Source organism: Pieris napi, chromosome 18 (genome assembly GCF_905475465.1).
Source record: "Pieris napi chromosome 18, ilPieNapi1.2, whole genome shotgun sequence".
Lineage (NCBI taxonomy): Eukaryota > Metazoa > Arthropoda > Insecta > Lepidoptera > Pieridae > Pieris > Pieris napi.
Window position 1 is genome coordinate 3,469,307 of NC_062251.1, and position 19,009 is coordinate 3,488,315.

The following is a 19,009-nucleotide window of genomic DNA, read 5'->3' on the forward strand; positions in this document are numbered from 1 at the left end:
TTTGAATGAATGAACTGTGTTGGCCTAGTGGCTTCTGCGTGCGACTCACATTATTGAGGTATAAGTTCGATCCCCGGCTGTGCACCAATGGACTTTCTTTCTATCTGTGCATCTGACATTCGCTGGATCGAAATCATAATGGAAAACATGAAACAAAAATCTACGGCCTAGACCTAAAAAGGTTGCGCTATTAATTATTTTTTTGTGTATTAAATTAATGGTTTTCTTCTTATACTAATGAAGATGAAATTTCTTAACGTCTTTAAAAATTAAAAGCCCCGTATAGCTACTAAAATGGCATTAATTATTAATAAAACAATCGGCCGTTTATTAATGAAATATTTAATCACTATTAACTACACTAACAAGTTATTTAGAATCATTTTCTACTTTGTTGATAGTACCAATCATATGGGTAATCGTTAATATGGGAATTCAAATCGATGTCACTGTAAAGGTTTCCATTCGGACCGTCACTTTCTACATTCTCTTCTTCTACATCGCCGGCAACTTCATCTCCCTCCGCTAGTTCACTTTCTAAATTCCTTATTTCTGTATCACTCAAAGTTTCTGCTCCGTCTTCATTATTTTCCTGATTTTCGTCTGCATGTGTCACAGTTTCTTCGTCCTCAGCTAGTTCACTTTCTAAATTCCTTTCTGTATCACTCAAACTTTCTTCTCCGTCTCCATGTCTTTCTACATTCGCTTCTTCTACTTCGCCGGGAATTCCATCTCCCTCTGCTGGTTCACTTTCTAAACTCCTTTCTGTAGTTCCTAGTTCGTTTTCTAACGCCTTCATTTCTATATCACTCAAAGATTCCGCTCCGTCTACATCTTTGTCCATATTAATATGTATCGTATTCAGTTCACTAACAACGTTCTGTAAGATTTCCATGTTCTTTTTGACCAAGTAATCGACAACTTCCAAGAGCTTCGCTTCATTATGTTTAGCATTATCGTATATTTTGCGTTTTTCCAATAGAGTTGTTAACAATCGCGAGTTCTCTTCTTCCCAATTACGCAAATTGTTTTGATGCTCCTCAATCCGAGAGAGCAATGATTCACCAGAGTCTTGGGCGTGGCAACACGCAGCCAGCACGCAAATCACAAGGAACCTGAAATTGAATAAATTTAATTTATATGAACCTTCGTTTAATATTATCATTGGTGTTTTATTTCATCTTGAACAATATTTGGAAGATAACTTGCTTCCATTTACTATACTTATCTATTCGTTATCAACATTCGCAATACAGATATCTTACAATTATTTACTTATTTTTAAATTTAAAAACGCATTAATTGTTAATACCGGTCACCCCAGAGCTAGTGCTTTCCTCGCTTAACGCAATACAGCGAGGAAATGCTGCCAGCATTAAAGGTACACTGCCACAGGGACCAAACTTTTTAAATTTGTATTAATTTTCGATTTCGATTTTAATGCGATACATAAGAAATAGTTTTAACATTTCATTAAATATTTAATTGAAAGATTATTCGAGTATTTCCTGTTAAAATCATCAATCATTTATTATTCATATACTAATTAACTTTAAAATAAAAAGTAACAAGAGCGTGACTTAAACCTTGCTGTACCTGGCTGTGCACTTGCTCTAATAGTGGTAGTAAATATCATTAGGAAACTAGTCTTAGAGTTGAATTCAGAATAGCGCGAATACAGACTACCGAAGGTCAAGATTAAATAAATGTTTGACGTACTGTACACTAAATCCTATTTATTAATCTAACCGTTAGAACCAAATGTAGGCACTGAATGATCTGATGGCTGTTAGAAGAAACATCCAATCTGACGCCAATACAAAGAGTTGTGCTACTGAATTATTATTTTATTAAACAAATGAGACACTTACTTCAACATTGCTGCAAGGTCGCCGTTTGATATAATAGTGGCGTTTCAAATGAATCCTGAATTTATAGATCGAAATATAATATAATAAAATATTGGTCATGCTAAAGCGTACATAAAATAATTTCCTGGATCGAGTTTATTTCGATGGCTGTTGTTAAAAGGAAACACTGCATTCGAACAGTAACTGTCTTTAATTGTTTAAAACATGAGCTTGTAACTAACATAAAATTAGGGGTTGTGGGTGCGACGTTGGACTAATAAACACGACTTAGTATTGTCTTTTATTGACATAACTTTTAGACATAGAAAAAGAGTGCCAAGATGGAGCCATTTCTGCCAAAACCCTCCATCTTTTAGTCGATACCAACTCCAGGGTAATAAATACAGATAATACAACTTTTTCTACAGCTGTGATACATTTTGACAGCAGTCACCGTGAACACATACGCTGTTAAGCTCGCGAAACGTCGGTTAAATTTAAAATTATGTAAAATAATTGTAAATTTATAATAAAACATAACATCAAATCCGGTAAAAAAGTGTTTTTTTAAAACACGACTTATTTAAGGTTTCTTAAATCTTAGTAAGCTAAAGAATATCAGCGATGTATATTTTACAACATCGGTAACGAGAATGTTATATTAAAATGTATGAGTGTATGAAATTTGAAGTACAATTTATCGCCTACAAATTTAAGATGATTTTAACTTTTGCGCTTCTAATTATTAACTAACGTATACGTTTGTAACTTAACTAATATTAGGTTACGTAACTCTAGTAAAGTACTAAAACATTGCTCAATTCGTATTAAGTGTGCGAATCTCATGACTCAGCAGGGATCTAATCTGAGTGCAGACTGCGAGATCAAATTGACATATTAACGTAAGATTCAGAGGCGAGATTAAGCACTCAGTCACCCGTATGTCAAAGTTGGATTTTCGCAAGCCTTTCAAGAGTATTTTGAAATGATTCCAATATTCCGCATATCAGCAAATATTTATAAGAAAAATCAATGTAAAAGCTAAATTATCTTTTCATTTTATGGGTTTTTTGACGTGATAACGTCTTTAAAATCGTTTTAGTCGGGTGACATGTTCAGAAACTTGTGTCACACCAAAACCTCACGAGCGCGATCGCAGGTATAACGAGAGAGAGACGGACCGATCTCCCGTCTCATCTCGAGCGCTGCCAGTCATTCCGTGAATGTATGAAGAAAAATGTATATCATAGTCGAATAAGTAAACTTGTCATTTTACACCCGAAATTTATCATCAAAAGTGTGAATAAAACGATAGATGTAATTTAAAATTTGAAAAAATTGTTATCTTCATTAATTCCTTACTTCCCAAAAACTTATATCACCAATAAGACGTTATCACGTAAACATCTCGATCGTAAACCTACTTTACAAACAACCAATATTTTTTTTTTAAATATTATGAACAATGTGGCTTCAGCGTGCGAATCTCGAGGTCGTAGGTTGGGTCCTCGGATGTCCCAAAACCTTATATATGTGCGCAATCAACATTCACTCGAACGGTGAAAGAAAACATTGTGAGGAAACCGGCTTGCCTTAGACCCAACTGCGGACGGCGTGTGTCTACAGGAGGTTGATCACCTACGTGATTATTAGATTGACAAATGATCATGAAAAAGGTAATTTTTAACCAATAGACAAGGTTATTTAAATTCCGTTTCATTTTCATTAATTCAAGCAGTTATTATAATCAACAGACCAAGTCACAGGACTCTATAGTCATGACATTGTTTTCCAAGATTGATAACACAAGGATAATTTTATCCTCCCGAATTTATTCGCTACGTCATTAATTACAGAAGTAATTAGACATTTGGGTTCCTTGCGACACCTACAATTTTACGAAAGCAACCACTGCCCTACGATTCTGTAACTCACTTTTCGAACTCACCCAGCGGTTTTCGCATCGGCGGTCGCTCTAAAATCAGTCGTGAAGCAGTCATTTTATGATTTAGCATTCTAATAAACATTAAACTACCAGCTCCCACCTTTTCAGAATGCCAAAGCATAAAATGACTGCTTCACGACTGATTTGAGAGCGACCGCCGATGCGAAAACCGCTGTGTGAGTTCGAAAAGCGAGTTACAGAATTGCAAGGCTGGATTCCGTTGGGAAACTGCGCTACTCGAGGGGAACGGGCTAAACTGTTATCTCCTTTAAGCCAACAACTTTAAAAAAACACTGAGGCATTCGGGCACTAGTCAAGACCTCGTTCCGACTATGTTTTTGTTGCGTTTCTATAGAATGCTATCGATTTTTTTTTGCATCACCACCACATGTTTTTCATTAGCCTCATACTATTCATACTTTTACCATCCTCTGTGCCTGCTTCTCCTCTTACCCTTGCCTTTTCAGACTTTGATTTGCAGTCTGTTCTATGGATCGCTATTATATTTTTGAAGTGAACCTTCTTTTGGCGCATAAGTCACGAAGATGTGCAGCGTTTTTGTCCAAGAAAAGGGAGGTAGCGATTGAGACCGATTGAGAGAGTGAGACGGGCGATTAACCTTAAAGAAATTCTATTTTTAAAATTAAAATTTCGTAAAGAGAATTTATGAAATAGTATTTAATATTACTTGCAAAATAATTTATTGAAATCTCAAATGACCAATTGTAAATTAAAATGCCACGTGTTTTTTTATTATTGGAGAAATAAATTTAAAAAAGAATTTATAATTTCTATAATTTTCGACACTTTTAATATTTTAATGACAGGTAAATTCATTAAATTTCTAACATATCTTCCTCTAAGTCTCGGAAATATAAAGTTATAGATTTGTATAAAAATGAACCAGACTTAAAAATTAGTTTGCCATAAAAGTTTCACTTCTGAGATGTGTACTTTGTACGCACGCACTTTTTTACACGCTTTATATTAGCTTCACCTGTATGTATGTATGTATGTATGTAACCGACTCCTTCGGACTCGATTTTGACCCACTTTTAACGGACAGATTTAATTCAAACATTGCGCACCTGTCAAAGATCTAGAAAAACTAGAACACACGCTTTTAAAGCACATCAAACTAAAAAGTGAAAAACAATTCCTAATTATGGGTTGCTCGATAGTCGAAAAGTATGGCACAGAGCGACCCACGCTTTTTTTCACAATAATACCAGCATTTTTTGTTCATTACCATTTTCAGCCTAAATTTGGAATTATTTTGTTTTAATTAGCCTTATACAATTCATACTTTTACCATCCCTTATGCCTACTTCTCCTCTTCCCCGCGCCTCCTCTGACTTTGATATGCAGTCAGTTTAAATATTTTGTTGCCTTTCTAAAGATCGCTATATATTTTTTTGTGTCAACCGTCCACAATTTCATACTCTGATACTCTTCTTATAAGAATATTTGTGGTCTACATACACTAACGAAAATTATCTATCTCATTTATTTTTGGTTTAATTAAACCTGAGACAACGTCAGAATGGCGGGCCACTTTATTTCTTCATTATGTTCTTTAATGCAGAGGTAGCTAATGCATCTTTGAAGGTAGCAAATAGTATCAAATAGGAAGAGAAATATGGCGGATAATTTGATTGCGATATCAAATTTGGTCAGCCAACTTGAAGGTCACCATTTTGGCGCTAAACTCTATTTAGTTGGTTATTGTTTATTATTTATATACCACAGATTATAATCTATAATAAATAGATTTACGTACTAAAGAGAACGTAAATCATGTTTAACGTTATATGTATGTATGTACTTTACAGATGCAATAAAGATATTAACGGCTTAGGGTTTATCATATTATTGCTATTTACTTTTAATTCTAATCAATAATAAATATCAACAAGTTCACTATCCACAGACTACATGAGGTCTGTAGACGGAAAGCCCTACACGTTCCCATACTCCTCCGAAACGGTTCGACCGATTCTTATGAAATGTTTATGCATATTCAGTGAGTCGAAAAATCGGCTACTATCTATATTTCAAACCCCTAAGTGATAAGAGGTGTCCACCCCAAGAAATTTATTTTATTTTTTAGTCTGTGTGTCGCATGTCGCGTGACGGTCGGCTGCGGAGTAGGGATAAAATGAAAGGCGCTCGTCATAGCAAGCAAGGACAATAAGGCGGTGCCTTATTTCGCAGCAGCTGACCGTGTAGAGTATAGACTATTATTTAATATGTGTATATAATCTTAATAATTGTCATTAATATGTGTATATAATCTAAATAATTGTCATTAATATGTGTGTATATAATCTAAATAATTGTTAAGTATTGTGTATATCGTACTCTCTAAGACAGAGTTCAATAAAAATATTAGTTGGAGACTTAGTCTACTTTATTATTACCCATTATTATTTAAATAAAAAACTTTTTTGACCGGATTGAAGTTATGTATTATTATAAATTTACAACTATTTAATATAATTTTAAATTTATCCGACGTTTCGCGTGCTTTACAGCGTGCGTGGTCACGGTGACTGAAGACAAAAGATGTTGAATGTCAAAAAGTATCACAGCTGCAGAGAAAGTTGCATATCTATAGTATTTATTTCCCCGGAGTTGGTATCGACTAAAAGATGGAGGGTTTTGGCAAAAATGGCTCACGATGTCCTCTATTATCGCGGATTGTTTATCTTTTTGAGATTTTAATTTGGATATTATTGGATCCCAGGTGTTTGACAATTTTAGGCCGTCTTCTCTATTGAAATTGGGGTGTTTTTTGATTTCAATGGCTTCGCGTACCAATCTTGGGAAGAATCTTTTCTCTTTCGCAAGTACTTTCGGTTGGTCTAAGCGTATGTAGTGATTAGGCCTATCTAGTATGTGTTCACAGACTGCTGATTTTGTGTGTCGTCTATGTCTTATGTCTGCAATGTGTTCTTTGAGTCTGCTGGACATATTGCGTTTAGTTTGCCCTATGTAAGACAGGCCACAGTCGCAATCCAGTTTGTATATACCTGCATCTTGCAATGGGGTGTTCCTTTTGATTGGTCTTAGGAATTGCTGAATCTTCTTGTGCGGCTTGAAAACTGTATGAATAGAAGCTCGTTTTAGGATCCGGCTAATTATATCTGTAACTCCCTTTACATATGGCAAGTAGGCTGGCTGGCGGGGAACTGTTTGTGTCTTGTTTTTGTTTTTGTGATGCAGCCGGGGGATGCGCAGCTTGTTTCGGTGTAGCACCTGTTTTACATGCTGTAGTTCCTCCTCGAGGTGGGCATTATCAAAAAGACGTTGGGCTCTCTGAAACAAACATTTACCGACAGAAAGCAGTTGTGAAGGGTGGTGGTGGGATTCACCATTGAGGTACCTATCTGTGTGGGTTGCCTTCCTGTGTATTGTGTGACCTAGTGTGCCATCTGCTTTGCGTATAATTAAAATGTCTAAAAAGGGCAGACGGTTGTTGTTTTCTTGTTCAACAGTAAATTTTATGTTCTTGTGTATTGAATTTAAATGTGCTAGAAATGCAGATATTTTGTCATTACAAACAAATGTAATATACTACAAATGTGTCATCGACATATCTCTTGTACAGTCGAGGTTTAACCGGGGCATTGGCCAGAGCTCTCTCCTCAAAGTCCTCCATGAAGATGTCAGCGACTATAGGTGACACTGAAGAACCCATGGCTACTCCATCAACCTGCACATAGAACTCATCTTTCCACATTAAGTATCCTGATGTGAGACAGTGTTTTACAATATCTACATAATCTGGTGACATGTTCTGTTCTCTAACGGCCAAAATTAATAATGTATCCTCAATCTATGATTATAACCAATCTTGGACTGATTCATATCTAAAGACCGATCTCCAATCTGCATGCCAATAAACATTTCTGCTATCCGATTGTTTATTTGACAAAAGATTGACAGCAATCTTTTGCGTGATCCTTGCCTCTCGACCGCGTTTCGTTCAATGCAATATGTTGTGTTCAAGTACACCAAAAGTTCGTGTTTTTGGAACGAAATAAAATAAGTAAGACTTAGGGTCTGTTCACAATGTATGGATAAAGTAGCTTTGCAACGTTTTGTTTGTTTTTTTGTTACGAACATTTAAAGTTACAAAATTCTATAGAAAAACATAGAACCTTAACCTTTTTGCTGGTCATTTAATATTACTTGTAACGAAACGGGCTGTCATTTTCATATGGTATTATTGTTTGTTAGGTTATTGAGTATTTTAGTACATATTATTACAAATATAAATTTTCTCTGAGTAGTTTGTGTATGTTGTTTTTGTGATTCGAGGTTGGTTCTTTAACTTAAAAAAATGTCTACGCAAAAACGTGAAAGAAGCGTCAATTTCAGCCGGGAAGACGTTGACCTTCTAACTTCGCTTGTTGCTGACCATAAAAATATATTAGAAAATAAAAAGAGTGACTCAGTCACCTGGCAGGAGAAAGAGCAGTGCTGGAAGACGCTGGAGGCGCTGTTTAATAGCACAAGTGGGGTAAACTTTCGCAGTGCTAAAGCTTAAAGAGGGCTACAAGAAAAAAGTCTGCCTTGATACATGCTGAAACATATCGTACAGGAGGTGGCCCTAGTGCTGCTACTTCTCTTACCCCCTATCGAGGAAAAAGTCAAAGACATGATATTGTTGTCTGTCGAAGGAAATGAAAGTCAATTGAAAGGAAGAGCTTCTAAATAAGAGAAAGCAATGGGCATTTAAAGATGAAGAAAGAGAGCATAAAAGAGAATTCTGGGCCATAGAAAAAAATATATTGTTAAATAAATTAGAAAAATAATAGATTTTGTGCCTGGAGCGAGGATGTATTGTATTAAAAATTTGTATTTTTATTTAAATAAAAGCATTGAATTTTTATTTAATTTATCTCAAAAATGTTGTAATTTATAAAATATTATAGTAATAAAGCAAAATAATCACTTATAAGATTACTTCGCAAACTTGCATTTCCCACGTTGTCAATTGCGCTTTGATCAATATCATCAGCTTGTTCATCTACTTGTTGCAGTAGTTCAAAATGTTCATCTCGCATATCAATAGCAATATTGTGCAACACTGCACATGCCACTATCACGGCTTGTACACGAGATACTTGAAGTAAAACCTTTTTTGACAAACCGATTTTGGGGAACCGATTTTTTCCAAACACCATATTATGTCCTTTCCACCACATTTCTGCTTCGTATTTGAGATTCGTTATAAAGATGTTCTGCTGGAGTCTTGAGGTTTTGCAGTGGAGTTAGTAGGTAGTATCTATAGTAACAAATATTTTTGGTTGTAGCTAATAATTAATTTTTTTTTACAAAAGTTGATGAAAAGATGAAACCTGCAAGAAGTCATATATGATAGACATCAATTTGTGTAAAAGTGTCTCCAAAGCTTCTTTTGTTAACCTAAATCTAAATGTGAATTCGGCTTCATTCAGGCTCTGGATATAATAAATTCTTGTTTTCTTATGTCTTCTCACAGAAGTACGTTGTATTCTTCCAGCTTCAGAATTACTATCCCAATCGGATAATTGCATTTAAACTTCCAAATCACTATCACTAGAACTGGAAGATGACGAAGATGAATAAATTTTTCCAATGAATTTTAAGTTAGGTCGCAATCCCAAACCCAAATCATACCAGTTTCACCGATAGCAATCCGAGATTGATTTGGCCAATCGAAGCAACAGTCAAAATGGACAGATAGGTTGTTGGCATGAGTAAACATTCATTTTCATACAGAGGGCAATCTTCAATCTCTTATCCGCCCTCTGAACGATTGGTTGAATAATTAGATAGGTATCTCAGTCCATGTATTGAATATTGGCATGCTTTTCTTTAGAAATGGATTGAATTGTCAGTCTATGACAGCTAAAATTGGATTGATATTGCATATTGGTTTTGGCCGTAAGTCTTTTATTTAAATGTGTAAAAGTTATGTCAATCAAAGACATTACCCATTATTATTCCAATTTTCCAAGTATAAAATTAAGATTGATAAAGCGATTACTAAACCTTAAATGGAATATTATTCCAAAAAAATTTAGTTAAATGTCTATAACGTGAAAAAAAGTTTCACTTTTACCGTGGTTTCATAAAACCACACAATCCTTTTTTAGGTATTATCTTACTGAGATGGCCTTGGAAAACAACAACTTTATCTTTTTGGTAAAAGCCCCAGAATTTGGATTTCTTATCTTAATATATATAAATTACGCGTCACGTTGTTTGTCCGCTTTAGACTTCTAACCTACTTAACCGCTTTAGAAAACTTAGAAGATAGGATAGCTTAAATCTTAATTTATACCCGCAATATTATTTTATTGCAAAATATTTGTTTATTATTTGATAGTCACAAGTCTAACAGATGGCGCTGTGTTGAAATTACCAACGTTTTATATAAGCTACAATTGAATGGCATACCCACCAAAAAAGCATCTTGGTCCCCATGACTGGTGTTCTCCCACCATTTCCCTTGAATAGTTAACTCCTATATAATATAACAATGTAGCCAGCAACGCTTGGCCGAGGCTGCTAATCTAATATATAAAATTCTCGTGCCACAATGTTCGCTCCCATACTGCTCCGAAATGGCTCGACCGATTCTTATGATTTTTTTATGCACATTCAATAAGTCTGAGAATCGACTACTATCTATCTTTCAAACCCCTAAGTGATAAGGGGTGACCACCCCAATTGTTTTTATTTTTTAGAAAATTTATTTTGTTTTTTTTTATGATTTAGCATACAAAAATACATACAACCCCAAATTTTCACCCCTCTACGATCAATATTTTGTAGTATCGTAGAAAATTATTTTTAATATATTATTATATTAAAAAATGTTTCCTAGAAATAATATTCATGGCAAATAAAAACATTTGCCGGGTCAGCTCCTATCTATATCGCAGTAAAGTAGTAAAATCAGAGAGTTAATTAAATCTCTAGACAGTTAATTAAAGATCAATATCCAATCAAGTCGCTAAAGTTCCGTCAGAAAGTGAGTGAACGAAACGTTAAACGAGTTTCCTAAACGTTCCTAGGAACAAGACGTATTTCGACTTTGGTAGGAAGACCAAGATATTTGATTGGAAAGAAAATATATTTATATATTTTCCTATATATATTGTATATACTGTCGTATATATTTTTTTGTTTTTATTTTTTTATGATACAGCATACAAAAATATATATATAACCCTTTATTTTCATTTATTAATTTGTTTGTAAGTTATGAACTTATAACATGAACTCTGAGGTTTATATAGAGATACACAGAAAAACCTAGAAAGTTTTCATTCCGGAAAACCGATCAGTCTCTGGGTTAGCATAGCAAAATGTTCAATGTTGGTATGTACTAAAAAGGTAGGCTACGCATCAGGTAGAAACAAAGGTCGCGAAGGCAGCTAGTAACTAATAAAATGTTTGAATGAATGAACTGTGTTGGCCTATTGGCTTCTGCGTGTGACTCACATTACTGAGGTATAAGTTCGATCCCCGGCTGTGCACCAATGGACTTTCTTTCTATCTGTGCATCTGACATTCGCTCGATCGAAATGATAATGGAAAACATGAAACAGATACAAAAATCTGAGACCCAGACCTAAAAAGGTTGTAGCGCCATTAATTATGTTATTTTTATGTGTATTCAATTAATGGTTTTCTTCTTATACTAAAGAAAATTAAATTCCTTAACTTCTTTAAAAATTAAAAGTCCCGTATAGCTACTAAAATGGCATTAATTATTAATAAAACAATCGGCCGTTTATTTATGACATATTTTATGGCACTGTTAACTACATTCACAAGTTATTTAGAATCATTTTCTATTTTGTGGATAGTACCATTCCGGAACCCTTTCACTGTTATACCCTTCATAATCTGGGTCGTTACTTTCGGAATTCTCATCGCCGTCACTGTTTACATTCGGACCGTCACTTTCCACATTAGCTTCTTCTACTTCGCCGGCAATTCCATCTTCCTCCGCTGGTTCACTTTCTAAATTCCTTTCTGTATCACTCAAACTTTCTTCTCCGTCTCCATGTCTTTCCACATTCACTTCTTCTACATCGCCGGCAACTTCATCTCCCTCCGCTAGTTCACTTTCTAAATTCCTTATTTCTGTATCACTCAAAGTTTCTGCTCCGTCTTCATTATTTTCCTGATTTTCGTCTGTATGCGTCATAGTTTCTTCGTTCTCAGGTAGTTCATTTTCTATCGCCTTCATGTCTATATCACTCAAAGATTCCGCTCCGTCTACATCTTTGTCCATATTAATATGTATCGTATTCAGTTCACTAACAACGTTCTGTAAGATTTCCATGTTCTTTTTGACCAAGTAATCGACAACTTCCAAGAGCTTCGCTTCATTATGTTTAGCATTATCGTATATTTTGCGTTTTTCCAATAGAGTTGTTAACAATCGCGAGTTCTCTTCTTCCCAATTACGCAAATTGTTTTGATGCTCCTCAATCCGAGAGAGCAATGATTCACCAGAGTCTTGGGCGTGGCAACACGCGGCCAGCACGCAAATCACAAGGAACCTGAAATTGAATAAATTTAATTTATATGAACCTTCGTTTAATATTATCACTGGTGTTTTATTTCATCTTCAACAATATTTGGAAGATAACTTGCTTCCATTTACTATACTTATATTATTGTCTATTCGTTATCAACATTGCAATACAGATATATCTCACAATTATTTACTTATTTTTAAATTTAAAAACGCACAAATTTTTAGTACCGGTCACCCCAGAGCTAGTGCTTTCCTCGCTTAACGCAATACAGCGAGGAAATGCTGCCAGCATTAAAGGTACACTGCCACAGGGACCAAACTTTTTAAATTTGTATTAATTTTCGATTTTGATTTCGATTTTAATGCGATACATAAGAAATAGTTTTAACATTTCATTAAATATTTAATTGAAAGATTATTCGAGTATTTCCTGTTAAAATCATCAATCATTTATTATTCATATACAAATTAACTTTAAAATAAAAAGTAACAAGAGCGTGACTTAAACCTTGCTGTACCTGGCTGTGCACTTGCTCTAACAGTGGTAGTAAATATCATTAGGAAACTAGTCTTAGAGTTGAATTCAGAATAGCGCGAATACAGACTACCGAAGGTCATAATTAAATAAATGTTTGACGTACTGTACACTAAATCCTATTTATTAATCTAACCGTTAGAACCAAATGTAGGCACTGAATGATCTGATGGCTGTTAGAAGAAACATCCAATCTGACGCCAATACAAAGAGTTGTGCTACTGAATTATTATTTTATTAAACAAATGAGACACTTACTTCAACATTGCTGCCAGGTCGCCGTTTGATATAATAGTGGCGTTTCAAATGAATCCTGAATTTATAGATCGAAATATAATATAATAAAATAGTGGTCATGCTAAAGCGTACATAAAATAATTTCCTGTTTATTTCGATGGCTGCCTTGCGATTCTATAACTAACATGCGAAAACCGCTGTGTGAGTTCGAAAATTGAGTTACAGAATCGCAAGGCTGTTGTTGAGGGAGATTCAAATGAAACACTTTGTTCGAAGAGTAACTGTCTTTAATCGTTTAAAACATGAGCTTATAACTTAACATGACTTATTTAAGGTTTCTTAAATCTAAGAAAGAATATAAGTGATGTCTATAGTACATTATCGGAAACGAGAATGTTATATTACAATATATGAGTGTAGAAAAAACTAAAGGGGTTTTTTTTTACAAAAGTGACGTACAATTTATTGGCTACAAGTGTAAGATGGTTGTTAACATATTGCGCTTCTAATTATTAACACTACAATATAATATATATTTTTAACATAACTAATGGTACGTTACGTAACTCTTCTTCTTATAGTACCATCTCCTTGCGAAGGTTGGCGATCATCAAGGCTATTTTAATTTTGGATGCCGCGCTTCTAAACAATGACTTGGTGCTTTGACCAAACCATTGTCTTCAGTTTTTCAACCTAAGAAGATAAATTTCAAAATTGGATTTTGGCAAGCCTTTCAAGAGTCTTTTGAAATGATCCCAAAATTCCGCAAATATTTGTAAGAAAAATCAATGTAACAGCTAAATTATTCTTCTATCTTTGCATTTTACGGGTTTGTTTTTATATTATGAACTATGCGGCTTCAGCGTGTGACTATCATCCTTGAGGTCGTAGGTTCGAGCCCCGGCTGTCCCACGTCTTTCTCTATGTGCGCAATCAACATTCACTCGAACGGTGAAAGAAAACATCGTGAGGAAACCGGCTTGCTTGGACAACGGCGGACGGTGTGTGTGAGGCACAGGAGTTGATTATTAGATTGACAAATGACATAGGTTATTCAAATACCGTTTTATTTTCATTAATTCAAGCAGTTATTATAATCAACAGACAAAGTCACAGGACTCTATAGTCATGACATTGTTTTCCAAGATAACACAAGGATAATTTTAGCGAATAAACTTGGGAGGACCCAAGTTTATTCGCTATGGCTACGTCATTAATTACAGAAGTTATTAGACATTTGGGATCCTTGCAACATCTACAATTTTACGAAAGCAACCACTGGATTCCGTTGGGAAACTGGGAAACTGCGCTACTCGAGGGGAACGAGCTAAACTGTCATCTCCTTCAAGCCAACAACTTAAAAAAAAACACTAAAGCCTTCGGCTTTTGCTGCGTTTCTATAGATAGCTATCGAATTTTCTTTTGCGTCAGCACCACATGTTTTTCATTAGCTTCATACAATTCATACTTTTACCATCCTCTGTGCCTGCTTCTCCTCTTCCCCTGGTCTTTTCTGACTTTGATTTGCAGTCTGTTATATTTTTTTTTGCTTTTTTATAGATCGCTATTATATTTTTGAAGTGAAACTTCTTTAGGCGCATGAGTCACGAAGATGTGCAGCGTTTTCGTCCAAGAAAAGGGAGGGAGCGATTGAGACCGATTGAGAGAGTGAGACGGGTGAATAACCTTATAGAAATTCTATTTTTAAAATTAAATTTTCGTAAAGAGAATTTATGAAATATTAGTATTTTATATTACATGCAAAATATTAAAATCGCAAATTACGAATTGTAAATTAAAATGCAACATGTTTTTATTATCGAAGAATTTAAAAAAAAAATTATATTCATTAAATTTCTAACATATCTTCCTTTTTCCCTCCCTCTAAGTCTCGGAAATCTAAAAATTAGTCTGCCAAAGAAGTTTCACTTCTGAGATGTGTACTTTGTACGCACGCACTTTTTTTGTTTGTTTCTACGGACTTTTTTTGGTTTTAATTAGCTTTATACAATTCATACTTTTACCATCCTCTATGCCTACTTCTCCTCTTCTCCGCGCCTCTTCTGACTTTGATACGCAGTCTGTTTAAATATTTTTGTTGAGTTTCTATGGATCGCTTTTTTTTGTGTGAACCGTCCACGTTTTTCGTACTATCATACTCTTCTTATAAAATTATTTGTGGTCTACATACACTTACGAATATTATCTTGTGATATCATCCACCTTTTAAATGTTGTATTGTTTTCTCATTTATTTTGGGTTTAATTAAATACAGACTGGAAGTTTCCATTGATTGATAACTTAATTAGTATAAATAAAGTTAATTAAAATTAATGAACTTAGTTGATGTAATGGTTATTTATTATCTCTAGATGCTAATTAGTAAACCTAATTAATAACCTAAGGCAATACGGTAAGGTTTCCTTGGGCTTTGGGCCTTGGTATCAAGCTCTTTGGTACTTTTGGGAATTTACAGTTGCGTAGATAAGTCTGCCCCATTAGGAAAAATAAAATCCTTCGAAAATTCAATAGATAAGCGATTTTAGTTTATTAATAATTGTTCGATATTTGAATAGTAATAGAGTATAAGAAAACAAATTGTGACACTGCATTTTGGCGCTAAACTCTATTTAGTCGTTTATTGTTTATTATTTATATACCACAGATAATCTATAATACATTTACGTGCTACAGAGATCGGAAATCATGTTTAACTTTATATGTATGTGTGTACATAACAGATGCAATAAAGATATTAACGGCTTAGGGTTTATCATATTGTTGCTATTTACTTTTATTTCTAATCAATAATATATATTAACAGGTACACCACAGACTATATGAGGTATAGAAGGAAAGCCCTATACGTTCACAGTCCACATATTATGGTCTGCTTGCAGGTAAGTACCTAGAAGTCTAGGCTTTTTATATTGGACTATTTTTCGACATATCAATGAGAAGGGAGGGGAAGGGAAAAATGATGAGAGTTGAAAATAACTTTTTAAGATGTACATTGCAGACACCGTCACAAAATCCGACACCCGCATACGGTGTGTGGGTATCCAAAAAACCCACACCCTGAATATTTGTTCAAATGTTGGTAAAACAGTCTGGGCCGCTAGTTGGCGCTTGCTCTGTTTTATCGACAATTTGCATTGTTTGTCAAGGCGTAGTGTTTTTCAGAGTCGTGTTTATTTAAACCAAAATAATGATTTCTATACGAGAAAAGCCGTTCCAATGTTATAAAAACATAGTGTTTATTGTAAAAGATCATGATTAGTACATATTATATCGTAAAATGGACAAGAAAAATGAAATTCGAAGAGGGAAGCGTCCCTCTAAAGTGCTCGAAGAAAATTATTACGCCAAAGAAGTATAACTTCTAACACGTGTACATAAGAACGTTTTTAATTTTTCTAGTGAGGTGAGATAAAACAGTCTATCAAAATTTGTCAGTAATTTTCATAAAAACGCAACTGGATGTGATTTCCACTTTCATGCTTGGACTGTGAATCTACTAATAAAACAAAACGTTACTTATTTTATCTACTAACACTTCGTTACATTAAAAAAAATCAGTGGCAGTAGGTCTTTTAGGTCTTGGCCTCAGATTTCTGAGTTGATGATCATTTTTTTAAATCTAATAGGCAAGTAGGTGATCAGCCTCCAGTGCCTGACACTCGCCGTCGACTTTTTAAGTCTAAGACATGTCGGTTTCCTCACGATGTTTTCCTTCACCGTTCGAGCGAAATGTTAAATGAGCAGGAAAGAAAGTCCATTGGTGCACAGCCGGGGATCGAACCTACGACCTCAGGTATGAGAGTCGCACGCTGAAGCCACTAGGCCGAAACTGCTCGGCTTACATCTTTTATACAAATACAAATAAAATGATACATAATAATTATAAGAGATGTAACGCTAACAAGCGATCTCCTCCAGGCAACCCTTGTTAGGGAAAAAACTACAAAAAAGCTGTGTAAAAAGGCTCACTATAAAGTTAACGATTATCTAGTTGATAAAAGGGCCTGGGACTAGAGAGGCTACTTCTAATTAATTTGCGATATTTGTTTTAAAATAAGTGTTGTTTGATGATTTGCTATTTTAAAAGAGTACCGAGAGTTTTTTACGCCGGCTTTTTCTCTCGGCCTACACCCTCAGTCTTCTTTGCCGATCAGTAGGGATGCCTACAAATTCAAATTTAATGACGTGGAATAAGTGATACATGTATCTTATATTCTATAATAAACTTATTTTATTTTATTTATTTTTATGATGGGTAAAGTGCAAGATGTGTATTACAAATCTTATATAAAAATTATAGAACCGTAATCAAAAATAATACAAAAAATAAACAAAGAAATGTTCATGCAGAAGAACTGGGTCGAAACTAGGTCAAAAAAATACTTTAGAGGTGTCAAGGGACACCCGGATGGAACGAAATTCCTTTCGATTAATTTATTTGTTAATTGGTATCATAACAGTATGATAGATTTTCTCGACACCAATCTTACTACGAAAAAAAAAGCCAACATCACGAGGCGGGTTGTTCGAGCGAGCATGTTCCCGGGCGGTCACCCATCCAAGTACTAACCTCGCCCGACGTTGCTTAACTTCGGTGATCGGACGAGAACCGGTGTATTGCAATAGCAAATAGCAAAAAAGTGTCGTGACAACTTTTCGTAAGAATTTTTTCCGTCTAGCCCCCTTTCACAAGGCGCGATAAGGAACTTCGTTCCAAATTTATTTTGACAAAAAGTTTTTGTTCCATTTGGGTACGAGATATTTCACAATAGCATAGTACGTCACTTGAATTTAAAAATATATATTTACGTATTCCGTAACAGGTAAAACACAAATCTTTACACTTAAGCATTAATTAATTAGTCATCAGAATATCATTAACCACTTATAGAATCTTAACGACATATTTAAATTTATGTTGCCGTTTTAATCCATTTACCTTAAATTACGGGAGAATTCCGTGCATCGGTAATTAAAAACAACTGTAAATTGATGGTGCGATACACGTTCTGATTTACGTAAAAAATCGGTTGTCTGTAAAGTCGGTTTACTGACGATAGTTGAACGTGACAACGTCATAAGAAAATACTCATGGAATGGTTGCATTTTTCGAAAGAAAATATTAATTTTATTTTTTTTGATAGATATTTTGTATGGATTTAATGAAGGAGGTAAATGGAAATCACAATTGAATTGATCAAGTTACATTTATTTGTACGCATAAATACAATTATGTCGCATAAATACACAGATAAACGCTGCCAAACGCGGAAGCCGATTTTGCCTCTTTGTCGCTCGTTCCGCGCTCTTCAAGCCTTAAATGGAACGCCGCGAGGTAACGCCGCATGAGTCATGATTTTTCATGCGTACAGCCGGCTCCATCGAATTATAAGACGTTGTAACGTCAAAAAAGCTTACGGTATCTGTATCATGTCTATTGAGTTGGAACATTTATAATTAAAACTTAATAAACGTACTACTATAGACACTAACTAATAATAGAAATTTTGCCAGTTCACTCAACGGACAATGAAAAAGGCCCATTAACCTATATAATTCGTTAACTGAATTAATACACCGAATCATATGTGCCCTTTTCAGAAGGTTAGTCCTAGCTGTGGGCACATGAAGTAATGGCGGACAATGTCGCTTTCTGACGTACACATCTGGTACATTGAAGCCAAAGTACATTATATGTGTGTATGCATTTCAAAGCATTAATGAAACTCGAATCCATTTTTGTCTCTTTTACTTACTTTAGGTGATAATATTTTTCTTACAACCCAAAAAATTTATATCATTCAAAAACATTCTCCGACGAAATTAGACTGCTAGACAGTATTAAGATTAGACAGACGGAGACATTTTTGAAG

General features: G+C 34.7%; 2 protein-coding genes across 3 annotated transcripts; both read right to left on the reverse strand.

Moving 5' to 3' along the window:
* Nucleotides 1-326: 326 nt before the first annotated feature.
* Nucleotides 327-1,954, reverse strand: LOC125058310. Of its 2 annotated transcripts, XM_047662378.1 has the most exons (3): nt 1,872-1,954; nt 783-1,115; nt 327-641 (listed from the first exon to the last, which is right to left on the reverse strand). In XM_047662378.1, the coding sequence occupies exons 1-3, from the start codon at nt 1,877-1,879 to the stop codon at nt 380-382; spliced, it is 603 nt and encodes a 200-aa protein (XP_047518334.1). In that variant the 5' UTR covers nt 1,880-1,954; the 3' UTR covers nt 327-379. The 2 variants fall into 2 exon arrangements, with proteins under 2 accessions (XP_047518334.1, XP_047518333.1); XM_047662377.1 differs by having other exon boundaries at nt 327-1,115.
* Nucleotides 1,955-11,586: 9,632 nt separating this feature from the next.
* On the reverse strand, nt 11,587-13,201 carry LOC125058311 (uncharacterized protein DDB_G0290685-like). The gene is made up of 2 exons (XM_047662379.1): nt 13,137-13,201; nt 11,587-12,365 (listed from the first exon to the last, which is right to left on the reverse strand). The coding sequence occupies exons 1-2, from the start codon at nt 13,142-13,144 to the stop codon at nt 11,642-11,644; spliced, it is 732 nt and encodes a 243-aa protein (XP_047518335.1). The 5' UTR covers nt 13,145-13,201; the 3' UTR covers nt 11,587-11,641.
* Nucleotides 13,202-19,009: the final 5,808 nt, after the last annotated feature.